Here is a 26,971-nt window from a genome sequence, read left to right as displayed (position 1 = left end):
TGTTTCTCTAAAACTGCACACAACAGTTCACCTACAAAGTAAAACCTCTGAGCTTGAGAGAAAAAAACAGCACTGTTTCTGTACCCAGAGAGCAAAATGTTACTAGTCTTCAGTAGGATACAGTCCATAAATGTTTCACTAGGACTTTGAGATAAATTGAAACATATTAGCAAGATGTCTGACAGTCCAGTTGACTACAACTGAATAACTACAGAACATCTGTCATTACCGCTGGTTATCAGTAGACCATCCAGGTATATATTGTGCTAGATGTATCTATACTTACTCTTGCTATAGTGAGAACACACGTATGCACTCAGTATTACATCATAAACAAACCACATCTCCCTCTGCATGAGTCTGTGAGGGTGCTGAGCAGCTCTTTCAGTCAAAGACTGAACCTCACTGACAAAGTAAAACAGGAATGAAGATCGACACAAACAACCATCAGAAACAGCAGCATAAATGAAGTAAGACATGAAACACTGAGAGGTGAGGCAGAGAAACTACAGACGGAACACAGAGGGAACTAATGACAAACAAAAAGTAAGAACTGAAGCTGAGAGAAAGAAACACTAAACCACACTAGAATAATTTGAAGAAGCAGTTTAAAGTGTGAGCAGTGTGGACGTTCTGATTTGTATCTAAAACTGGTTCCCAGTAAAGTCTGAACTGGGACTGTGTGTGATGCAGAGAGGTGGAGATTGGAGGTCTTGACTGAACTACAGAGCTTGTAATCATGTTTCCTGTTGTTTGAATTGTGTGTGTTTGTGTTCAGACTTTAAACCAGAGCCAGACGTCGTCTACTCTTCACTGAAGAAGTCCACCAGTCCAACCACTGACATCCAGCTGCTGGTCTCTAACTGGTCCCCCCAGCACCTCAGACCAGAGGACATCCACATGTTACAGATTTTATGTCTTTTTATCACTGAATTAGACTCTGATGATGCAGAACTACTTAATGGAAATCAGTTACTTAATTTATTGGCATGCAGATGTTTTATGTCTTCAGTAACTTACAACAAGTATCCCGTTGTTGTTCCTTCCCCTTGGAAACATTTATATTGTCTCACTCAGTAATATAAGATTAAAACACAGACTTGAGTGTTGTAGTGTCTGATAAACTACAAATTCATGAACTCAGACTGGACTTCCTTCTGAATCACATTTCCTGAATGAGCAGAGAGCTCAGTGCTGTTAAACTTTCAATGGATCTTAAAGCCTCTCTGAGGTCAAAGTCATCATAGGTCAAAGGTCAAAGTCATCATCCAGTTCTCTAATTTGGAGAAGCAAAACTGTTTTGGGTAAAAAAGTCCCACAGCTCATGGTCACAGGTTGGGTTGGGCAACCAGTTTTGCTTTGCCTCTTTTGTTCCAATGCAACATAAAATGATACAGACAGAGTATAACTGAGGTTTACTGAAAAACTAATCAGTTCCAGAAGGCAGATTTGGAAAAATAACTTTAAATCTGATCTCTGAGTTCAATAATATCAAACTTTTCATTCTAGTTAGTTCAACCCACTCTGTTGTGTATTTTCCTCTTGAGTTAACTACATATATGAATGCCTGCTGATAACTTAATGGATGTTCAACCATGTATGATCATAGTTCACTAAGTCATGAAGCAGGAATTATAGATTTTATTCTAAGCTGTGAACTTTTTTTATTCTAACTGTGAACAAACAACAAAACAATGGCAGCCACTTCACAAACGCATGGCACAACATAGAAGAGCCACCTCCACAGGACAAAACTCGCCTGTCCATCTGCATCTAAAGGATAAAGGACACTCTTTCGAGGATGCCAATGTTCACATTTTGGACAGAGAGGACAGATGGTTTGAAAGAGGAGTGAATGAAGCCATTTATGTCCACTGTGAGCGACCATCTTTGATCAGAGGCGGTGGTTTACGACACCAACTGTCTGCCATCTATAATCCAGTTTTGAAATTCCTCCCCAGACGCCTTAACACCCACTCACATCCTGGGCCATCTGACATCAGGACATCACATGGTAGGGTGGGGCCAGGTTTCACAATGAGCTCACCCGAAACCCTGGCTGATTGTGAGCTACACCCATTTTCTCACCTTGGCTCATGTGATTAGGTAGAGGTTCAATAGGGGGTTCATTGTCCCTCTTTGGGGGGAAACTCCCACTGGGTTTAAATCTGGGACTCTCCACCATTTGACCTTAGAACTGAAGAAGCTTCTCGGATGAGAGGTGAAACGTCTTCAAGCAACTTAAAGAAGTCCTGATGCTTTTTTTTTCTAAGCTCCTTAGACTACGATGACCTGGATGACTGAGAACCTTCACAGACATAGACAAAATAGACTTAAGTAAACCAAAGGAACTTTGGAGTCTACATATCTGTCTCACCACATCTTAGTGGTTAATGCAGTTGTTCCAGTAAACAGAAACAAACACTTCCTCTCTGCTGAACTGCAGACACTGTATTTATTGAAGAGGCACAGCATCACTTTAGTGAGTCCTGCTCACCTTATGACCAAAGAATGAATCCAGATGATCACAAAAATGGAATCAAATATCTATGAGGATGTATTATTGGAGGCTGAGATGAGTTATCAGACATTGTTGATCTTTTGGAAAAAATTAACAAAAATATTCAAATATGTTCTCCTCCTCCAAAAGCAGTTTTTATTTTATTTTCTTCTCTCTCTAAAAAAGTGTGTGTGTAAGAAAGGTTTCCTGTGTGAGGTACTATATGTAAACTATGTAAAAATCCAACAGGTGGCAGCAGAGGAGCTTCAGTTTGACCAAGGTAGGATGTCATTCTAGAAGATGCTGGGGAAAAAAGTGGTGGGGTTACTGTACCAGTATGAGGGGCGGAGGAAGGTTGCTTTCAACTCAGAGGTGTGAAACTGAGATTTTTTTCTAATCCCGTTTAAAAAAGAAAACAAAAAAAAGCCATTACAATCATCTAAGATGGATGACACAAACACACGTGTCAGTTGTGATAATTTAAATGATTTACCTAAAGCAGTGATGCCCTGTAATTACTCTTTTCTATTAATATTCATTGCTATAATTTGTGACACACAGGAAAAAAAAAAGCTTGAAGAAAAGCTTTGTCTAATCTCCATGCGCCAGCTTCAATTATCTTCTCAGCTTTATATATAGTATATATACCGATGACTTAAAAATAATATAAAATAATTTCCAAATCCAAATTGGTGAACAATAAATGAATGACAATAAAGCTTTCATCCAGTGTATTATAATCAGTCATATCCAACCAAATGACTGTTATTAAATATGTTTCTGCCATGAATCCAGATTGTTCCTCATTAATTTAATATAATTTAATATATAATTTAATATACGTCAGTCCTAATGTTAACCTAATGCAGAACCATTTCTGCGTTTCCATTGGAGGAGTCCGGTCCAGCCCACCATCTCTATCTCTCTCTCTAACTCATAAGTGTGGCGTTACAGACCTGCTCTCTCACTGAGGGACTTTCAGCTTTATCTGAACCTCAGAGTTCATCTCATATAGTCTCTTCTGAATCTCAGATTCTGATTTTAAAACAGAAACAGAAATGTCTGTTGGAACTTCGTCACTCTGCTACAATTTCCTGTTTTTCAGCGTCTTTGTGTTTGTCTCTGCAGGTGAGATTTACTGTGAGAAAGTGAAGGTTATATATTAATAATAATGTGTGTGAAAGTGATACAAGGTTAGACAGAGTCTGTGTGGATTTAACATCTGTAATCCAGCTGTGACAAAGAAGTGTAATGTGTGGATGGGCTCAAACTGTGCTCATGAATATTTTGTACTTGTAAAGTTGTGAACTGAGTTTTGTAACCTTGTAAACCAAAATATCTGAAAATGTTATGCTTGTGCATCTGTAGACTAGAATTTGCGTGTTTGTAAAAAAAACAAACAATTATTTACACAAGTTACAAATATTTTTTTTGTTAAGGTCTGGTTAGACATACAAAGCAAAAATCTACACTGTGTTCCAAATTATTATGCAAATTATATTTTTCTGTGATTTTCCTAAAAAGTCGATTCAGTCAGCATAATTTTTGAGTCATCAACCATTCGAGTATAATTTAAATGTTACTGAACAAACCGCACAATAAAAACAGTGTTTTTCAAAAATAAAAAAACTTAGTATGCACTGCTCCAAATTAATAAGCACAGGGTTTCAAAACATTTTATAGGTTGTAGAGAATTGAAAATGGTCATTTGTTTAATTTGCAGTATTAATAGATCAATTTTTGCTGAAATCAAAAGCTATTTCCATCAAAAAACACCTTAACAGGTCAAGTTACATATTAACATAGCACCCCTTATTTGATAGCAGTTTCACATTTCTTGAATGTTCCATGGATGCAACATTCAAGTTTCAACTTGAATGTTTAATTATGTGGGGTACAGAAAAAAAATAAATTATAGACTATATTTTGTCAGGTTCCCGTTTCTGTTGACCCAGCGTTTTAAGTTTTAGTTTATTTGGATGTTGTTTATGTTTAAGTTCGTTAGATTAGCAAAGTTCACTTGGTTATTAGACTCCTTGTGTTTTCTGCCCCTGTACTCCCTCACCCTTTGTGGTTCATGCTGCATGTCTTATGTTATCAAGTTTGTATTGTCATGTCTGTGTCTCGTGTTTCCTGTTTTATTTTGAAGGAGTTGTGGGTTTTTTGTTCATTGTATTTAGGCTACGTGCACACGTACCCGGGTATTTTTGAAAACGCAGATTTTTCTATGCGTTTGCACCTTTCGTCCACATGTAAACGGCGTTTTTAGTCACTGAAAACGAAGCTTTCTAAAAACTGGATGGATGGATATCTTCTAAAACTCCGTTTTTGCATTTACGTGTGGACGAGAAAAACGGAGAAAATGCGTCAAAGATGTGCGCATTTTTTGACGTCACACTGTGCGCCACGTTATTGTTTCGGTGAAATGAATTTCTACAATACTGTTACTGTTAATTCTACTCTCTGCAGTGTTTAAATGCTTACATACACACACAGTTACTGTCCCTCCCCACATACGACTCGGTTCTGCTTCTATGCCCCAGCTTTGTTTACTCTTTCCCACCGAGGCATCTAGACTTCTGATTGGCCAACATTTCTGCACAGTTAGGAATATATCGCCACCTGTTGCTTTGACATGTTCATAGCAGCGTTTTCCTTCATTTCTGCCTTTATGTGTGGACGGGATTATTTTTTAAAACGAAAACGGAAAAGCTCCGTTTTCCTGTCCTGTCATTAGCCTCATGTCAGTCAGCTGTTCCCCCATGTGTTCCCACTTCCCCTAATCACCTCCTGTGTATTTAAGTCCTTTGTTTTCAGTGTGTCATTGTCAGATCGTCTGCGTTGTTTCTAGGCCAAGAGGTCAAGTTTTCTTATGTCTGGTCCATGTTCCTGTTGTAGGTTTTTATTTAATTTAGCTCAACCAGTTTAGTGTATTGTTAGTTTTGCCTTTTGTTTGCAGTTAATTTGCTAGCCACAATAAACGGCTCGTGCTGTGTGTCTGGGCGCGCCCGTGTCCCCGGACCGTGCTCTCTCGGGGCTCCGTGCTTATGTGTTTAAAAATCTGTTAAACCATATTAAAATTGTTTAGTTAAACTTGTGCTTTTGTAACATTCAGTATGGCCGGAAATACAGGCTGCATGCCTTGGGGCAAAATTTTATTTCGATTTATATGCATTTGTAGATTTAGAATAAAACTCAGTCAGAAAAAAACTCTCGCCAATCCCCTAACCCTAATCCTCCTTACGCAGGGAAAACTCCTTAAAAATCCCTCCGCGTTTTCTCCAAAACCCTAGAATAACTTGTTGGTACCCCCTCTATTCCCAAAACCTTATATTCAAAATCAGGGGAAAAATCCTTAGTCTTTTTTCTTCAAAACCATCCCTCTTACTAGCTACCTCTAAAATTCTACGCAGAGTCTAAGTTCTACCTCGCTCTTAATCGTACCGACCCGCAACCGCTTCCAGAGCACAATTTTTTCCTGCTTGTTCGCTCCCGCTCAGCTCCCGAATGCTGCTTACCTCGTTTGAAAATTTCCGCCGGAGACCAACTCCGCCTAATGTCGCCCCCCTGCCAATCACATAACAATGGCACGGCTCCCTTCGCACCCCGGTTAGCCAATCGGCTTTAGGTCCGATTTTTATGATCTCCCGCTCAGGTTAAGACTGCCGCCGTGCTCCCAGAAGACCCCTGCCTTCAGCCATATCAACAACTGGCGCCGCTCAGACTGCTTGCGAGTTCGCATAGGGAGCGGCCGATTTCAACAGCAACTTGCGTCTCTTTCCTTATCCGCATATCATTCGGTAAGTGTTAATCTTCCTCTCTAACTACATGTTTGCATTTTCCTTTTTACCATTCTCTCAATCCTTTCATTTAAAAAAAATATCACAATGGTTTGTAACACGTACAATACACCATCCGTCCATCCATTCGGTTCCGCTTATCCTTTTTTCAGGCTCGCGCGGTGCGCTGGAGCCTATCCCACGTACAATACACTTTAAAATATATATAAGCTCGACTTTTAACTCCCGTAAAAGTTTATACATTACATGTCTACATCACCTATCATGGCCTCATCAGGTATCTCATATCATCTTGTTATTGTTATGTTATGCTCCTTTGATATTTTGCTAGTTTGCGTGTTTTAAAACTCTTTTTGTTTTTCTTTATATTTTTAGACCCAGATGTGTTAACCTGATCCCTGCGAAACACCAGCTCTGCGTGGATTTTGACCGCGAGTGACTGGATGTTGTTTCCGGCCTGAGGTTGCCTGAAATGCCGTGAGGCTCGTTTGAAAGATTGCGCCCGAGACCAACTCCGCCTCCAAGGCATGCCTACCTTTAGCTGCCACCAGTGAGATATCAGAGCCGGGCTCCCTTATCCAATCAGGAGCACGAGGAAGACAGCTTTTGCAGACTCTCCAGAAATATACAAGTCCTTACCAGCTGCTCTGCAACCCAGTGTTTCTGGTCCCCTCACCAACATTGCTTTTTGAGATCTTTTTTATGAACCACCAAAAAAGCAATTTTACCCCACAGTACAGAAGACTGGATCTGAGGGCAGCAGCGGAGACAAATGATTGTAATGAAGCGACGGACATTTCATGGCTGGTCTTAGATAATCGTGAGTTATTATGTCTTATGGTGAAAAGTACATCGTTTTGCAAGAGGCATACAAGCACTGTGGAAAAAGTCATCATAAAACTGTTTTTGTGAACACCCTACGTTATGCTTTAAAAATGTGATACATGTAATGTGATCATCAAAGAACATGATTTTTTTTAAAACTTTTATTCTTATGCTTTTAAAGTATGTCAGATTATCTTAAAACACTTATTTGTATGTTATAATGTTTTTCTTACACCATGTGTAATTTTCATAGACACCTTGTTCATTGTATCAATGTGTAATTATCTATCTTTGGTAAATAAATAAAATATTTAATCTTGTATTTGTGTACTTTCTGGTGATTCTATAAAAAATGAGTCACATATCGCTCTGATAAACACAGATAGCTGAAAGAAATGTTTGATGGAACAAACGAAACAAGTGTCTTGCTGCTAAACTTTTAAGTCACCATGGTTTAAATGAGAAAATGCCACTAGGAAACTAGCAGCCCTTTGTTGGGATTTTTAGAGATACAGAGATCCACCACATACAGAGATTCACTTTTTCACGTTTCATGTTTTTTTTCGTCTGCATTTGGGTCCACCTTTCACTCTACACACAGTCAGCCCCGCTGATTGTGACATATTTGTACAAAACATGGGTATACTTATTACATTTGAGTCACATGTGTTCTTGAAGAAAATGTATCTAAATCTGCCCCCAAGAGACTCACAGTTATAATGAGAGGCTGCTTTCTCTCACACATTATGTTCACTTATTATCAGCACATGTTGTTGTTCTGTGGAAGCTAACATCTTGTAGTTTCTGACACTTTGCATGTTTAGCATGAGGCTAAAATTCCCCCTCAGTGGGTCACTGGTGACCTGCTGGATGTTCAGAGGTTCATTAAATCCAACATGACTAAAAACTCAAATGTCAAAGGAAATAAACAAAATATTTAAAGTCAATCATTCTGATCATAATTGTACTTTGACCTTTAACCTCTCTGCTCTGTGTTGTTTCCTCTTTCAGACCAGAAAATCATCACAGCTGAGTCTGGACAGGACATCACTCTGACATGTCGAGCTCCAAACAACAACATCACAGCTGTACATTGGAGCAGAACTGACCTGAGAGATAAGTATATTCTTTTGTACCAGGATGGTCACTTTGTTCCAGACGACCAGCATCCGTCTTTTAAGAACCGTGTGGATCTGCAGGACAGACAGATGAAGGATGGAGACGTGTCTTTGATTCTGAAGGATGTGACGATTAATGATGCTGCAAGATACAAGTGTTATGTCCTTGTGAATGGAACAGACTCATGGAAACTCCTCAGCATCATCAACCTGAGGGTTTCCCCAGGTGAGTGAGTGATGGTCCTACAGTCCAACGAGCATATTTAACTCTTTGAAGGATAATTTTAACCATATTTATACAATATTAATATAATAATAAAATCACTTTAGTACATGAGGATGCAAATATTTTAATCTAAATTCTAATGTCAATGAACTTACTTATCATGACTCTGTCATGTAGCACACCTGCAATACAGGAGAAATTTCTGTTGTTTAAATGATTTAATTTGCATCAGCAACTTACAAGTTTCAGCACTGGACCTCTCTGTGAAATCAGCCATCTGTCTGCACACAAAAGATGAGCCTGTGTAACTACAGGGCTCCAACAAACAATAGCCAAACATTATGTTGATGTTTTCAAGTTTGTTTCTCTCTCTCTCTCTCTCTCTCTCTCTCTCTCTCTCTTGTTCTCTTCAGAAACCATGAACACTGAAGAAAACACAAAGTTTACAACGTAAATGTCTATCATCTTATTAAAGTCTAACATGTTATTGCCCATAAACAGTGTTGAGCTAGCAGTACAGGAAAATGTTCAGATGCTGAACATACAGCATCTGTAACTTTGTATCCATGCTAGTTCTGACCCACAGTGCCATAGTTGTGCTCTTAACTAAACCCTGGTCATGTGACCATTACATACTCTACCTCAAACAAACTGTACAGCACTTTAAACCTTTAACAAACCCTTATTTCTTAATAATTTTTTAGACAGGTTCTTAATCTGTTGTGGGAACTGCTGGCTTGTGTGTGGCTGGGTGCTGTGTGAGGAGTTTTTCATGAGCATGCTCACGTGTGTGTGAGCATGCGCATGAAAAACGCGGTGACCGAAAAGAATGTCACGGATAGAGGCAGCGACCGGGATCAGCGTTCTAATGGGCTACAGCCCATGCAGTGTGTTTTCAAATGTGCAGTACCGGTATTAAAGCTTCGTGTCTTCAGTACTCCTGGGTGTCTCGGCTGATTTCTGTCTGCCTCACTACTCCACAAAAGTGATGGGAGTTAACCCCGAAGGAGGACAAAACTTCGGCCCTGGAGGAAGCATTTCCCCTTGCGTCTCCCGACCACGGTCAGGGGACCGACAGCGAGGAATGGTTAACAAATCAATGCTACATTTTTTTGTCTCAGGGACAGTTACCCCCTGGATTGGGCCAGATGCTGCTGCAGTCACACACACCAGTGTGACAGGAGTGTGAGAGAGATTAAAGAGAAAGAGACAACAGAACATGTTCAACTATGAAAACTCGACTTTAAAACATTTAAATAGGTGCTGGATGTTCAGAGGTTCATTAAATTCAGTCCAACATGACTAAAAACTCAAATGTCAAAGCAAATAAACAAAATATTTAAAGTCAATCATTCTGGTCATAATTGTACTTTGACCTTTAACCTCTCTGCTCTGTGTTGTTTCTTCTTTCAGACGAGAAAACCATCACAGCTGAGTCTGGACAGGACGTCACTCTGACATGTCGAGCTCCAAACAACAACATCAAATTTGTACATTGGAGCAAAGCTAACTTGACATCAGGCTATGTCTACTTGTACCAGGAAGGGCAATTTGTTCCACAAGATGGGCACGTTCACTCAGATGATCAGCATCCATCTTTTAAGAACCGGGTGGATCTGCAGGACAGACAGATGAAGGATGGAGACGTGTCTTTGATTCTGAAGAATGTGACGTTTAATGACACTGGAACATATGAGTGTCGTGTCTTCATGAATGAAACACGCTCTCAGGAGCTCATAATCATCCTCCACCTTCATGTTGATCCTCCAGGTGAGTGAGTTGAGTGTGTGTGTGATCAGAGGTGAAGCTGCTTCCTGGTTGTTGATGTTTGTTTGTAAAGATGTTGTTGATGAGACTTTGTAGAAAGCAGCTGGTCTGAGTGATGTGATCAGAGTGCAGTAGATAATGTCTGACAGCAGTTTGAAGAGGAAATGGATTCTGTTCTGTTCTTCACTCATCACCTACCTGACAGCTGACACCTCACACCTGTTTCTCACCTGCAGGTCAGCCAGGAGTAAACAAACAGGATGGAGGGAAGAAGGAAGAAGGGAAGAAGGATGAGGGAAAGAAGGAAGAAGGGCAGAAGCATGAAGTGAAAAAGGAAGAAGGGAAGAAGGATGAGGGGAAGAAGCATGAAGTAAAAAATGAAGGAGGGAAGAAGGAAGAAGGAGAGAAGGATGAAAGGAAGAAACCTGAAGTTAAAACAGAAAATGGCAGGAAGGGTGAAGGGGAGAAGGATGAATCTATTGCACTGCAAGCTTTACCTGTTCTTCTTGTTGCTGCTGTTAGTGTTTTTTTTCTCATCTAAAAAAACAAAAACAAAAGAATCCCCCAAAAAACAACAGAAGCAGAGTCAAAAAAGGTCAAAGGTTCTGTTCATCTGGTCTCATCCAAGTGACTTCTTCAGTCTCAGCTGACTGTAGGTTTCCCCAACATGGAAAAAAGAGCTTTGTTATCCAACCCTGGACCATCACCAAGTTATTAGTTCAGGTATGTGGATGACACCTGGGTGAAAGTCAAATCTCAGGATGTACCACTGATCACATGAACTTTGTGGACCAACACATCAAATTCACCAGGGAGGATATGAAATATCTCAGAGGGTTCAAGAGCTGAACTCTGAGTCTCCTGCTGCTGATCCAAACTCTGTGTTGACACCAAAAGTGAAGAACATGCTGATCATCATCTTTAAACCTCACAGCAGAACTGTGGGTCAAATGATCTGAAGACACACAGAAATGAACTTTCCTGTGCTGCCTGACAGTGACTCTGAACTACAGTCTTCAGAATGTTCATGAACACAAAGTAAAACTGTTACAAACATGTATGAATTAGTGCTGTCAGTGTTAATCTCTTTAAAATGACGTTAATGCCATAACAGCATTAACACAGCAAATCTCTGTTAGTGAGTTACCACCGGTCACCTGCACAGTGACAACGTTTTATGTAGCTAACAACGTTAACGAGCTAACTGCACTAACGTGTTGATGCTGTGCAGCCCCACGCACGGGGTGATCCACCATAACTTGCTAATGGAGATTTGCCTGATGGCTCATGGTTCAGCTACAACTAAATGATTGACATTGAGGTTTTTATTGAGAATTTAATTATTTTTTTGTGAAATTCAAATTTGATTCCAAAGAGACAAAGAAGTTTGGGTGATTCAAGTCTTTTGCACAGTACTGTGTGATTTTTCATAATATAACAACAAACATCACATGTGGTCAAACTTGCCTCAACTCTTCCAAACCATCCCAGCAGTTTATCAGTTACCACGACAACAGGAAAAAGTAAAGCACCTAAATTTGCCCAGAGACCTTAAATAAGGTTCCAAGCATCCGCAAAGATAAATAAATATAAACAAAACATTCCAGCATCTATAATCGACGTCCTCAGATCTGATACATTAATTGTCAAGGAAACTCCTGTTTTTATAGCTTGGATCATTTTTGTTTTTTGTTTTTTTAAAAATAACTATTCAGTTATTTCTTAGTGTTTATGGGTCTTTATTTTCTTATTCCTGATGTGAGTTGCTGTCATGGTACTTTATGCCTTTAGTTCTGTGCTCCCATTCAAGAGTCCTTTAGGTTTATGTGTGTATTTTGGGTTTGTGACTTAATTGACTTAAGTTGTTTGATTTTCTGTTAGTGCTGCATTGAGTTCTGCTTATCTGGTTTCCTGGAAGAGTTTCCTGTTGTTTAAGAGTCTTTCCTGACCTCCAGTGGTTTTGTAGGTCTAAAGCTGCTCTTGAGTTGAGGCTCCATCTCCTACCTAACAAACAATCTTTGATGAAATCTGTGGGATGTGAGTGGATTAGTGAGACTATGTCATCAGTGTCTAGTACTGCTCCGTGTTTTAGCCATTGTTTTTGTTCTTTTGGTGATGCTGCTTTTTAATCGTCCTGCAGTACAGACAATGGAATAGTGTGAATTTCACGAGTTGTTAGTAAGACTGTGGTTGCTATAGCTGCTGCTTTTGCAGCTTTGTCAGCAAAATTGTTTCCCTTTGTAATTTCAGAGTCATCCTTCTGATGTGCTGCACATTTGCAAATTGCTAAATGTCGCATCACATGAGGAGTTTCCTTCCATGTAAACAGATGTGTGCCATGATAAAACCTTCCTCCACACACTAGAAATAAGAAACTAATTTCAACCCTTGTTACATCTTATTCACTTATTTTATAATCCATTCATTTTTCTAAATCTAGTATCAATTAACTAGTTTGCATATCAGCTTATAATGCGCTAAGCTGACAGGTCAACAGAAATGCACGTTCAAAATATTATCACAAAAGAGAATTTCCTTCATACAGTATATTACTTGTGTTGCATCAATCAAACAGAAGGTATCTCACAATTTATTGTATTACCAACTAAATTTATTGTCTGATTACTGCTTGGTCATACCAGAGTCTCTCTGTGTCTTTATTTTTTCCTTCTGTGTTTTCACAAACGTTTCACCTATTGTCCAGCAAGCTGGAGAGTTAAATGTCAGCAGTGGATAAATTCAGCATTTGATAAGTCTATCACTGAGAACCTTTGGTCTTTTGGAGTGACTTGATTCAGTATAGAGTGGGGATTTGCTACTACTGGTGGCATCATTTCAGTGATTTCAATTATTGCTCGCGGATCATGCACTAAATGGTATTTTGCAGTATTAGCTGTCTTTTTTTTTTCCAAGACTAGAAACTAAGTTTTAACTTTTCTGCCTTATCGCCTAAAACAAAACAGACAACCCAGCTCTCAGCTGGCTCTGAACTTATCATCATCAAGGTCGCATGGTGAGAGGTACTACAGAAGTCACAGTACTCCTCACTCAAGCAACACGTCAAAACAAAAAAACAAAAATCAGCACACTACACAGAGAACAACCAAGACAGCCAAGACACAACTGAAGATGTTGTTCTTGTTTGTTCTCCTTGAATTTTAGAATAAACTTATTACATCTGCATTAGTAAATCATATGCCTAATCATTATGTGTCACCGTGATTCACAAGTGTGATCACAAATGTAATTATTTTTCAAACCAACAAAACAAAACAAAACTTAAACAAAAACAAGTTGCTGATGGTATCAACGCTTTACACACATGAGTCAGGATGTAAAAAGGCTGCTGCCAAAAAGAAATCAGAAGTGTGAGGGGGGAAAACTGAGCTCACAGACAGCTGCATGTTTGAGCTCTCATGCAGCTCCTGCTTAAAAAAACAAAAACATATTACTTGCTCATCAGCTTACAGTGACCACATATTTAATGCAGCTTCTGAATTTGGTAGCTTTAGCTGTTGTATACAGGGTTTAGCTTATAAGTTGTTAGAATAGGTTTGCTCTATATCTCAGCAATGTCTCATCTAAGATGACAAGTTTTCAAGCAGATCAAGTGCCTCTATGCACTTAATTAGTTTAGATATTTTCTTTATTTTCTTCATCTCATATGTTATTGTACTGTATTTGAGCAACCTAAAGCTTGATGCAGACTACTTTTAACAATTATCCACCTTAAATCATAACTGACTGAGGTGCCTCTTCATATTAATATTATTTCATTATTAATGCTATTATTTTTTTATATAACAGCAATGGTATATTACAATATTTTATTTATATTTTATTTTGTATCCACCAAGGGCTTCGGGTGATCTGCAGTTTCACCCTTTTCCAAGCTGGAGACATTTTCCTTTTCACACACTTTCCTTGGCTGAACAATGACACAGCCTTAATATACTTTATGAATCTCTCTATTTCATTTAATATGTGTTTGTGTGAATTATCTGCTTTCATTCATTCTATTCATTCTGGGCATGTCTCATCATTAATACCAGTTTACAGGTTGTCATCCTTGCTATTATCAGTTTGAATACATTACAGTTAGGCTCTAATTCAATTAAGCCTTTGGTTTATTTAACTTTGTTGCTCTTGTATTAATATGTATTCAGTTGGGTCTGTTTCCAGCCCTTTTTAAACTTCTACTTTGATCTCTAATTTTCACTTGGTGAGGGATTATTATGTTCTTCCAGGTCTGAACTGTTCTCTTCACCTGAGCTGCTATCCTGTTTTGAGACTCGACTGTACGCCGTGTTCGTGTTTTCCTCCGAAAACAATAAGTTTAGTTGGAGCAGCCTTTCAACGCCTCTCTCTGTCTCTCTGTCAAGAAAAGTTGACCCACACAACAAAGTAAAGCTAGTTTTCGGCTACGAGCCGACAGGGACCCCGCCGTATTAGTCAGAGGTCCCTTTACTACAGTTCGGAGTCGCGGATCTTCAGTAACAGTAATAAATCACACAGCAATAGTACATTCACGTTGTTGTAAAAAGCATGATAATATATTAAGTAATCCAAAGTATTCAGAATACGTTACTGTCATTGAGTAACGTAACGGAGTACGTTACAGAATACATTTTGGGGCATGTATTCTGTAATGGAATACGTTTTAAAAGTAACCTTCCCAACACTGCATAGACATTTGCGCGCTAATTTGTCTCGAAGTATTTTACGGCTACCTCTAAAACCAGTCTAAACACAGTTCCTATTGGTGAACTTAAACCTATTTTAGCTCAGTCAAAATATTTCAATTTGTCAAAACATATTTTAATTTGTTACGAAGTAATTTTGGCTACTTCTAAAACCAGTCTAAACGTATCTTACGTTTCTTTAAACAAAATAGTGTTTCTCACCCTTAGATGTCTCACTGGTGGTTCGGATCGCCAGACTGAATCCCACCGCCGTGGACCAGACTAAAAACACCGGCATGGACCCAAATTCTAACGTCCCAGGGCTTTCGGCCTCGTCTAAGAGGGCTGTGCACAGACTTCGGTGCTGGCTTCCCACGGCGTCAGGAATCAGTGCTGGATCCTGGAACAGAGTCACAGATAACAGTTCTGATGTTTCTGCCCCGGCTACGAAGGACCAAAATAAATGTCAAGAGATTTATTCTAATTCAAATTTCAAATTCAAATTTTATTTGTCACGTACACAGTCATACAAAATCAAATCAAATCACTTTTATTGTCACATCACATGTGCAGGTACATTGGTACAGTACATGTGAGTGAAATTCTTGTGTGCGAGCTTCACAAGCAACAGAGTTGTGCAAAATACAATAATGTAAACAAGCAAAATACAAGAATGGCTACATCTGAAACTAATAAATATATGTACAATATATCATAGTATATGCATTTCTGGATGTGTATACTAAATATTTTTCTACGTGTGTGTGTGTGTGTGTGTGTGTGTGTGTGTGTGTACACATATTTTACAAATTAAATAAAGTAAACAATAAATAAAATATATAAAAATATAGTTGAGACATGTGCAAAACAGTGGCATTACTGTACAGTATGGAGTGCATAATGTTGAAGTTCCAGTAGTGAAGCTGAGGTGTCTATGACGTGTTCAGCAGTCTGATGGCCTGATGGAAGAAGCTGTCTCTCAGTCTGCTGGTACGGGACCGGATGCTGCAGAACCTCCTTCCTGATGGAAGCAGTCTGAACAGTTTATGGCTGGGGTGACTGGAGTCCTTGATGATCCTCCCCGCTTTCCTCAGGCACCGCTTCCTGTAGATGTCTTGGAGGGAGGGAAGCTCACCTCCAATTATCCGTTCAGAGCACCGCACTACTCGCTGGAGAGCTTTGCAGTTGTAGGCGGTGCTGTTGCCATACCAGGTGGTGATGCATCCAGTGAGGATGCTTTCAATGGCACAGTGATAGAAGGTCCTGAGGATGCGGGGGCTCATGCCAAATCTTTTCAGTCTCCTGAGAAAGAAGAGGTGCTGCTGCGCCTTCTTCACTGTTTTGTTTGTGTGTACTGACCACGTAAGATCCTCAGCCAGATGTACACCAAGGAACCGGAAGCTGTTCACTCTCTCCACAGCAGCGCCGTTGATGGTGATGGGGGTGTGTACTTCTCTGCACCTCCGGAAGTCCACTATCAACTCCTTTGTCTTTGCGACGTTGAGGGTGAGATGGTTGTCTTGACACCAGTGGGTCAGGGCGCTGACCTCCTCCCTGTAAGCCGTCTCATCCCACCACTGTAGTGTCGTCCACAAACTTCACAGTGATGTTGGAGTTGTTAGTGGCCGTGCAGTCGTAGGTGTAGAGTGAGTATAGGAGAGGGCTCAGTACACACCCCTGTGGAGCACCAGTGTTCAGTGTGACGGGGGATGAGGTGATGCTGCCCAGTCTGACCACTTGGCGTCTGTCAGAGAGGAAGCTAAGGATCCAGCTGCAGACGGAGCTGCTCAGTCCTAGATCCTGCAGTTTCCTGTCCAGCTTCGAGGGAACGATGGCATTGAATGCTGAGCTGTAATCTACAAACAGCATTCTCACATACGTGTCTCTCTTCTCCAGGTGTGACAGGGCAGTGTGTAGTGTCAGGGCTATGGCATCATCAGTGGACCTGTTGTGGCGGTATGCAAACTGTAGAGGGTCCAGTGAGTCGGGTAGTGCAGAGCAGATGAAGTCCCTGACCAGCTTCTCGAAGCATTTGCTTACGATGGGGGTCAGGGCTACAGGTCGCCAGTCGTTCAATGAGGAGATGGTGGAGGATTTGGGTACAGGGACGATGGTGGCCATTTTGAAGCAGGCTGGGACTACAGACAGAGAGAGGGAAAGGTTGAAGATGTGTGTGAACACTCCAGCCAGCTGAGCCGCACATGACTTGAGGACGCGGCCGGGAATCCCGTCCAGACTAGTAGCTTTGCGATATATATGACCAGTACGATATGTAGTGAAATGCTTGGACAACTGCTCGTGACCTAAAGAAAACAAAAAAGTAAAAGGCTATGAATAAGATAGGAAATAAATATGAAAAATTAAAAAGGGTAAATTTAACTAGGAAGGAATAGAATATAAATTAAGGTTAAAAATGAAATAACTGTACAACACAAATTAGAATGAAGGGTAAATTTAACTGGGAAAGAATAAGATAAAATATATAAATTAAAGTTGAAAATAAAATAACTGTACAACAAAATACACAATATAGAACTATATAAGAATGTATGAAGAAATATAAATAAATATATACACAATAACAGCAGCTGTACAAGTATTAACTGGAAATGAAGAATATAGTGCCCAGTGTTGTGCAATCCACATTATGTCTTGTGCAGTGCAAATATGCTTAAAGTGATTTAAGTGATGAAGTGAAAACAATGTCCAGAATGTCCAGTGTGTGTGTAAGAACTATATGTGTGGGTCAGTATTGTGTGGTGGTGTGATTGAGAGACCGTATCGCCTGCGGGAAGAAGCTCCTCCTCAGTCTCTCTGTGTTGGTCTTCAGGGAGCGGAATCGCTTTTCTGACCTCAACAGAGAGAACAGTCTGTTGTTGGGATGGCTGTGGTCCTTCACAATCTTCCTGGCCTTGGTCCAGCACCGCCTGCTGTAGATTGAGTGCAGGTCAGGGAGCTTGGAGCGGATGGTGCGCTCAGCTGATCGCACAACCCTCTGTAGAGTTCGTCTGTCCTGCATGGTGCTGTTCCCGAACCAGGTTAAGATGTTTCCTGTCAGGATGCTCTCTATGGTGCACGAGTAAAAGTTCTTGAGCACCTTGGAGGGCAGTTGGAAGTCTCTCAAGCGTCTGAGGTGGTAGAGACGCTGACGGGCCTTTTTCACCACGGTGTTGATGTGACAGGACCATGACAACTGTAGTGGGTCCAGTGTGTCTGGTAGTGAAGAAATGATGAAGTCTCTGACCAGGCGTTCAAAGCACTTCATCACTACTGAGGTGAGGGCTACAGGGTGATAGTCATTGAGAGAAGCAGGGTGGGGTTTCTTCGGGACAGGAACAATGATGGACTCTTTGAAGCATGTGGGGATCACCGACTGAGATAAAGAGATGTTGAATATCTCAGTGAACACAGGAGCTAGCTGGTATGCGCAGTCTCTTAGGATACGACCTGGGATGCCGTCTGGTCCTGCTGCTTTCGTGGTGTTCACTCTCTTGAAGGCTCTCCTTACTTCATGCTCGGAGATGACGAGCACGTTTCCGGTGCTGGCAGTATCTTCCTGTCTGCAGCCGTTAGCGCCGCTAGAACTAGCATCGTTGGAGTCCTTAGCTGCAATCTCGAAGCGAGCATAGAAAGTGTTCAGCTCGTCTGCCAGAGTCACGGCCGCGTTCGTCATACCGGTTGTTGGTGCTTTATAGTCCGTTATTGTCCTTAGTCCCCGCCACAGGCTCCTAGAGTCACTCTGTTGGAGTTGTGACTCTAGTTTCCTCCCGTAGCGCTGCTTCGACTCTTTCACCGCCCTCCGCACGTTATATGACGCGGCTTTGTACGGGTCCATGTCCCCCGTCGTGAGTCCCGTGTTGTAGGCAGCGGTGCGGGATCTCAGAGCGTCGCGGATGGTTTTATCCACCCACGGCTTTTGGTTGGGAAACGTTGTGATAGTCTTTGTCTCCACGGTATCATCCGCTAGTTTCCCGATGAATCCCACAACCGCTTCCGTAAACACGTTGACATCATCATCGGAGCTGTTTCTGAACATGCCCCAGTCTGCGTCATCGAGTGCGTCCTGTAACGCGGCCACCGATTGATCCGTCCAGCGCGCGACCTTCCTCTGAACCGGAACTTCCTGTTCCAGCCTTTGTTTGTATTTTGGCATGAGGAAGATGGCGGCGTGATCAGATTTGTCAAACGGAGGGCGGGATTGTGCCTTGTAGCCGTCCTTGACCGTAGTGTAGCAGTGGTCCAGTGTCCTTTCACCTCTGGTGGGGCAGGTGATGTGTTGATAAATTGATCTAATTGACACTTCTTCAGCTGAGAGTCTAAGAGGAGAAAACACACAAACAGACGCTGCCGTTTTAACTTGCAAGGGCATTTCGTAGAGCGCCCACATCAGAGTGGGGGCCCTGTGAAATGCGCGCTCTCTTCTTGCAATTGTCTTTATTTATACACAAGAAAAATGAATACATTTGACATGAGCATGTGCGTATGTGATTGTGTGTGTGGGTGTGTGTGTGTGTGTGATTCAGATACAAATATCAAAACACGTTTCATAAAGAACAATCAGTTCTAAGCAAGGAAAAGGTCATCATGCAGTATTCTATCACATGTAAACTTATATCATTAAAAGCTCATACTGACTACTAAGTATAATTTTCCCTTAACAAGAATACAGTTACTTTGTTGAAATAAATGGATTACACGGCGGTACTTCCCTGTTTCATATTGTCACGGGTCAGGACTGTTTGGGTTTTGTTTGACAGCTATGTTCTGTTGTTCCAGGCAGCAGCGTTACGGTTGCCATGGTTACAGGGCAACGGTCTCTCTCTGCGTGTTTCCTGGGTGAGAGAGCGCCTTTTTGTTGTTGTTGTGCTAAGCTAATAGGCAGAATGCTACAGGTATAGCTCTAAAGAATGTCATCATAGGCAGTGTAGTCCGTGCTGCAGGGAGAATGGACTGCCATACTTGTTATGGGTCTGTGAGCGCGAGGAGGGAGAAAAAGGAAAAGTATGAGTTGTCATCGAGGAAAAACGGGAGCTGGAAGCATGTAAATATAATAATAACCACTTCAGCCAAGAAGAGTGCCTGACGAGCCCAGTTGTAAGTAAGCTATTAAGACTCGACTGTACACCGTGTTCGTGTTTTCCTCCGAAAACAATAAGTTCCGTTGGAGCAGCCTTTCAATGCCTCTCTCGCAAGCAAAGTTGACCCACACAACAAAGTAAAGCTATTTTTCAGCTACGAGCCTGAAACAGAACCCATCGTATTAGCCACAGGTCCCTTTATTACGGTTCGGAGCCGCGAACCTTCAGTAACAGTAATAAATCACACAGCAATAGTACATTCAAGTAGTTGTAAACAGCATGATAATATATTAAGTAATCAAAGTATTCAGAATACGTTACTCTCATTGAGTAATGTAAAGGACTACGTTACAGAATACATTTTGGGGCATGTATTCTGTATTCTGTAATGGAATACATTTTAAAAGTAACCTTCCCAACACTGGTGACAGTTTCCATCTGGTCCCTCCTTTGAGGTCAGAGCCTGGAAGATGTTGTCATATATTATGCATTATGTACTGTGTGGAGTGGACGGAATAGAAAACCCAAAATGTAGACTCTCAGAATAATTCTCAACAGGCAGCTTTTTTTGCCATTTTTTTTTTTGGGAAACATGTTGTTTACGAAGTGTTTTGATAACCATCTGCATGCATTCAGAGTTGTACATACCAAGGAGAGATGTATAGTGAAGATGTCAGATCTAACATTTTATAAACCTTTTAATATTCAAAGATCATCCTTTTCAGATGAGACATTGTACATTGTTCCTTCATTCACAATGTTTTGAAGACAAAATAAACGTCGTTTCTCAGAATGCCCTGATTTAATGGCCGGCCATTAATGGTCCCAATCACTTTGTGTCTGCTACCATTAATGGAGGTGCCATTTGAGCGCATTGACATCAACATTTCTTCAATCAATGATGTTCCAGCTTCATCAAGAGCTTTTATATAAAGCAGAAAACCATTTTTCCAGGCAAAATGGGAGCATGCACAGTCTCTCAGGGGATGGATATTTGAAGGGATGACAAGATAACGAGAGGGAAGCTGCAAAAAGACATGTAAAACTGCATCTCTGCTGCTCCATTCAAAATTGGATGGGTACCATCTTTTCTAACAAGACCAGATTTGTCCCAGAAAGGTTCCCAATTTTCTATAAAGCCCACATCTTTTTTGGAGGACTAAATAAATATCTCAAACACTGAGAAGGAAAGTGCAGCAGGGACAGGTATAGAGGCCATCTTACTAATCAGTCGGCTACGAGCTAAACTATGCTAGCAGATCCCTGAAGACACAGTGAGTGAATGCAATTAGTGAGTGAATCAAAAGAGAATGTACGTGGCATAGAGCATGTGAAGATTAGACTAGGAAATAAGACATTATCTCAAAGTTTTAACTAAAGTGGCTAAGCATATGACCTACACAAAAACACCACTGTGTGTTGTAAGAGATACAGAAAGTGATACTCTACCACAGAGAGAGCAATCACCAAGTGACAGCACCACCCCAACCATACCAAGCCAAAATGTCTTGGTAAAGCATTAAGAGTTGTGCTCAGCTTGTGAAAAACAAACCCACATCATAATCCCCCGTCCACAAAATTTTAGACTTGGCACAATGCAGTAAGTCAAGTACCGCTCTCCTGGAAACTATAAAACTCAGCCTTTTCCCTCAGATTAGAAGCGCGGCTCGTTACTTCAGAGAGCACACCTTTGCAGTTAACTGGCGAAGTGCTTTACGTCAATGCATCCAATGCTTTCTATCTGACATGGTGATCTTGTTGGGTGTGGCTGTGTGCAGGCAGGAATAGGACCCAAGGTGCAGACTCCGGAGACAGACGTGAACTCAAAAAGGCTTTAATTTGGTACTCAAAAATATAACATAACTGAAAAAACTCAAAACAAACTTAAACCAGAGGAATGCCAGAACACACAGCTAAGAAAACGGTAGATCACGACACAGACACTAAGAAACACAGGGCTTAAATGCACAGAGGGAGCAATCAGGAAATGAGTAACAGGAGGGAAACACAGCTGGGGCAAATCAGAACTGACGAGACCAAAGAAGCGTAAACTGAACACACTGAGAAAAGACAGAGAACTTCAAAGTAAAACAGGAAACACATAACACAGACTGAACAAAGACACAGACTCGCATGCAGGCACTACAAAGGGAACAGAGACGTGGGAACAGGGCAGACACAAACACTGACTGAACACGGGGATATAGGAACTTAAGATACACATAGACGCGAACTAGATAAGGGGATGCAGGTGATAGGGGAGACAGAGAAACTAAAGAAGACAGAGACCTAAGCCATAAGACAGAACTCAAAGAAACCAAAAACTAGACAGTATAAATAATATCATAAACTCAAAAACCCTGGGTCGACAACCCAGGCATCCTAACAGTACCACACCTTTAAGGGCTGGCTTCCAGACAGCCCAAACCAAAATATCAAAATCAAAAAAACAAAAACAACCCAACCAGGGTGGGCGGCGGGGGAAACAGGATGGAGGGCTCGAAACAAAACAAGGAGCCAAAACAAAAAAAGAAAGAACAAACAACGGAGCCTGGAAAGCAACAGAAGAAAACACAGGAACAAAGTCCAAAACAACAGCACCAAGGCCCAGGCATAGTCCAAAAGCAAACAAACAAAAGAGCTCACGAAAAGCGCAGAGGCCCAGGCAATAGTCTCAAAAAAGTTCAGGGGGCCGGCCCGGAGGCTGACAGCACGATAGTCCAAACCCGGGCAGTTCAGGGGGGCGGCCCGGAGGCTGATGGTCCAAGAGCCCAGAAAACAGTTCAGGAGGCCGGCCGGGCGGGAGGCACCGACGGCGACCGAGCAGATCAGGAGGCCGGCCGGGCGGGAGGCACCGACGGCGACGTAGTTCAGGGGGCCGTCCATGACGGCAATGACGTCCAGTCATCGGCCGGACAGGACGAGCAGGACGAGCAGGACGAGCAGGCGGAGCTACAGAGGCTGAGGTCGGATCAGGGAGAGCTGCAGACTCGGGGGCCGGACCAGGCGGAGCTGCAGATGCAGGACCAGGCGGAGCTGCAGACTCGGAGGCCGGACCAGGCAGTGGAGCCGGTGGTGGCTGAACGGCCTCGCCAGAACCATCAGCAGACACTAGGACGTGCTGGCTGGGTCCTCCCGGACCCCCAGCTGACGAGGCACGAGGCTGAACGGGCCCCTCGGACCCTCCAGCGGAGACAGGTGGCTGAACGGGCCCCTCGGACCCTCCAGCGGAGACAGGTGGCTGAACGGGCCCCTCGGACCCTCCAGCAGGAAGAGACGGCTGAAGCGATTCCTCGGACCCTCCAGCGGAGACGGGTGGCTGAACGGGCCCCTCGGACCCTCCAGCGGAGACGCGTGGCTGAGCAGGTGACTGAGCCGATAGGTGAGCTAATGTCTGAGCTATGGAGAGAAGTTTAAGTTGTATTGACTGTTGTAACGATGGCAGTAATGGCGGGTGAGGTGGTGGATTAGCAGACGGTTGGACTAGGTTGTCTGAGCCTATGGATCCTACAGAAAACTGCTGGACGGGCTCACCTGAGCCTCCAGCGAGGTCAGAAACAGGTGCAAGTACCTGCCGGACACCAGCCACTCCCACCCGAGGAGAAGGTACGGGTGCAGGAGCTAACTGGTTCCCGGTCATCCTCACCCTGGGAGCCGGGACAGGCACAGTCAACGGCTGGGCAGCTGCAGTCCCCACCCGAGGAGCTGGTACGGGTGCAGCGACAGGCAGAGGCTCAGCCAGCCTAGACACCCGAGCAGGGACCAGCTGGACCTCAGCCTCCCTCACCTGAAGCACTGAAACAGGTGCAGGGGACTGCTGGGCCTGAGCTGCCCTGGGAGCAGGAACACAATGGTGCGAAGGAGCAGGCTCAGCAAACACAGACTCTTCTAAAACGTTTTTTAACTTCCTACCACCACCACGTCTAACAGTCTTAATAGTCTCAGTCTTAGCAGTGTTCATATGATTGTTAGTCTCCAGCTCTGAGGAACGACAGCAATCACAACTCACCACCGGGAGTTGCTCCGCAGAAAAAGAGTGGTGACGGTGTGAGCGTCGCCTCCTCCGGGAAGTGGGAGGTGGCGAACTGGGCTGCGAACCCTCCAAAGGACCGCGCTGCGATGAGGAAGCAGAGAGTTTGTGAAGCTCAGAACGCGGCAGACCCAAAAACAGAGCGAAGGACTGCAGCGGAGTGAGTCTAACGTCCGGTGTCACATAATCTCTCTTCCTCCGCCGCTTAACTCTCTTGTCGGACTGGTAATCCAGGGGTGAAGGCGGAGGTGTAGCGACTGGAGAGAAGGAGCACGTGCTCAACCTGATCGCCCGAGGCATAGACACTGGCTCGGCCGTAGCCATTTGGAGGCTGCGGGGCCCTCCCAAAGCCAAACGTGACCCATAGAAGGGTGACTGGTGCTCCTGGGCATGCTCAGCTTCCTCCCTCACGATCTCCTTGAGGAAGGCAGAAACTGCGGGTCGCTGATACCACACGGAGTCTGCTGGGTCCATGTTCTGGTCGCGATCTTCTGTTGGGTGTGGCTGTGTGCAGGCAGGAATAGGACCCAAGGTGCAGACTCCGGAGACAGACGTGAACTCAAAAAGGCTTTAATTTGGTACTCAAAAATATAACATAACTGAAAAAACTCAAAACAAACTTAAACCAGAGGAATGCCAGAACACACAGCTAAGAAAACGGTAGATCACGACACAGACACTAAGAAACACAGGGCTTAAATACACAGAGGGAGCAATCAGGAAATGAGTAACAGGAGGGAAACACAGCTGGGGCAAATCAGAACTGACGAGACCAAAGAAGCGTAACCTGAACACACTGAGAAAAGACGGAGACCTTCAAAGTAAAACAGGAAACACATAACACAGACTGAACAAAGACACAGACTCGCATGCAGGCACTACAAAGGGAACAGAGACGTGGGAACAGGGCAGACACAAACACTGACTGAACACGGGGATATAGGAACTTAAGATACACATAGACGCGAACTAGACAAGGGGATGCAGGTGATAGGGGAGACAGAGAAACTGAAGAAGACAGAGACCTAAGCCATAAGACAGAACTCAAAGAAACCAAAAACTAGACAGTATAAATAATATCATAAACTCAAAAACCCTGGGTCGACGACCCAGGCATCCTAACAGATCTAAGGCTTTTAATGCAGCTGCTCAGCCATTTCTCCTCCTAGAACAATGGGTTTTATTTTATTTTATTTTTCTCTCTTAAAAAGTGTGTGTAAGAAAGGTTTCCTGTGTGAGAGGTACTATATGTAAGCTATGTAAAGATCCAACAGGTGGCAGCAGAGGAGCCTCAGTTTCACCACCAAGATCGAACGTCATTCCAGATGATTAGGGCTGCTGGGTAGACAACGTTATACAGTGACAGGGTTGCTGGTCCGGTGTGATGGGTGGAGGCTGGTTGCCTTCCTTAGATTTTATAGGACTGCAAGATGCAGCTGGCTCCGTTATATTTCAGACCTGAAATGCAGACTTATAGAAAGTGTCCTTAAAGCGCTCCAAACATCTGTCATTATAGCAGGACAGCACTGATCCCTCAGGGCTCACTCACTGCAACATGTCTGTCTGATCACAGTTTTCTGTTCCACTCAGAGGTGAGAAACAGAGATTTTATCTAAACTAGAATTTTTAAAAAGCCATTACAATCATCTAACATGGATTATACAAAGGCACATATCAGGTGTGATCATTTGATTTACCTAATGCAGGGATGTCATGAAATTATGCTTTTTTAAATATTCTTTACTATGTTTGTGACACAAAAGTAAAAAAACGGCTTGAAGAAAATGGTAAATGGACTGGTTCTTAAATAGCCCTTTTCTGCTCTGAGCACTCAAAATGTTTTGTCTAAAAAGCTTTGTCTAATCTACTTGCACCAACTTAAGTTATCATCTCAGCTTTCTATAAAGAGCTGATGATTCTTAAAATAATAGAAAATAATTTCTGAATCCAAAGTGCTGAACAACCTTGAATAACACTAAAGCTTTTAACCTATTTGTTATAATCAGTCATGTCCAAAACCAAATGACTGTTATTAAATATGTTTCAGCCACAAAACCAGATAATTCCTCATTAATTTAAGAAAATAAGAGTCCTGATTTTGACCTCTTAGGTACAAATATTTTGGCATCATTATTTAAAGACTGGCTGCTCTCCAGTTTTCTTCATTTATACGTTTGCATTGGAGGACACTGGTCCAGCCCACCACTGTCTGTTCCAGCCCACCACTGTAATACAGAAACACAGACATGTCTGCTGGAACTGCGTCACTCTGCTCCATTTTGCTGTTTTTCAGCGTCCTCGTGTTCGTCTCTGCAGGTGAGATTAACTGTTAGAACGTGTTTATCTCGGAGGTAAATAACTGAAGAGTATCAGCCTGTTTACATGGTAATACACTTTGCATGTTTAGCATGAGGCTAAAATTCCCCCTCAGTGGGTCACTGGTGACCTGCTGGATGTTCAGAGGTTCATTAAATCCAACATGACTAAAAACTTAAATGTCAAAGGAAATAAACAAAATATTTAAAGTCAATCATTCTGATCATAATTGTACTTTGACCTTTAACCTCTCTGCTCTGTGTTGTTTCCTCTTTCAGACGAGAAAAACATCACAGCTGAGTCTGGACAGAACGTCACTCTGACATGTCGAGCTCCAAACAAGAAGATCATAGTTATAGTTTGGAGCAGAGAAGACCTGAAAGATGAATATGTGCTTTTTTACGAAAAAGGACAGTTTGTTCCAGAGTACCAGCATCCATCTTTTAAGAACCGGGTGGATCTGCAGGACAGGCAGATGAAGGATGGAGACGCGTCTTTGATTCTGAAGGATGTGAACACTGCTGATAGTGGAACATACGAGTGTCGTGTTGTTAGTGGAACAAAGCGCAGGAGGAGAGGCATCAGTACGGAACCAATCAGCATCATCCACCTTCATGTTGTTCCTCCAG

At 42.4% G+C, this 26,971-nt stretch overlaps 2 protein-coding genes across 3 annotated transcripts in view; one reads left to right on the top strand and one right to left on the bottom strand.

Moving 5' to 3' along the window:
• The window catches only part of LOC147334053 (uncharacterized), a 135,241-nt gene that overhangs the window by 87,211 nt on the left and 21,059 nt on the right, over positions 1-26,971 (bottom strand). The window lies entirely within an intron of this gene.
• LOC147334038 (polymeric immunoglobulin receptor-like) overlaps positions 3,559-26,971 on the top strand; it is a 419,044-nt gene continuing 395,631 nt past the window's right edge. The window contains exons 1-4 of one of the 2 annotated variants that reach the window (XM_086286448.1): positions 3,559-3,628; positions 8,137-8,469; positions 9,883-10,239; positions 26,621-26,971. In XM_086286448.1, the coding sequence (XP_086142574.1) occupies positions 3,559-3,628; positions 8,137-8,469; positions 9,883-10,239; positions 26,621-26,971 (1,111 nt within the window). Of the gene's footprint in view, positions 3,629-8,136; positions 8,470-9,882; positions 10,240-10,472; positions 10,856-26,620 lie in introns of those variants that run through there. The other variant, XM_086286450.1, reaches the window with a different exon arrangement.

The sequence above is a fragment of the Aulonocara sp. 'chitande type north' Nkhata Bay genome, linkage group LG3 (assembly GCF_057382095.1).
Source record: "Aulonocara sp. 'chitande type north' Nkhata Bay isolate Kocher_YH1m ecotype deep benthic linkage group LG3, A_spYH_male_GT1.1, whole genome shotgun sequence".
Classification (NCBI taxonomy): Eukaryota; Metazoa; Chordata; class Actinopteri; order Cichliformes; family Cichlidae; genus Aulonocara; species Aulonocara sp. 'chitande type north' Nkhata Bay.
Note: the sequence above shows the minus strand (reverse complement) of the source record. Positions and strands in the feature narration are given on the sequence as shown.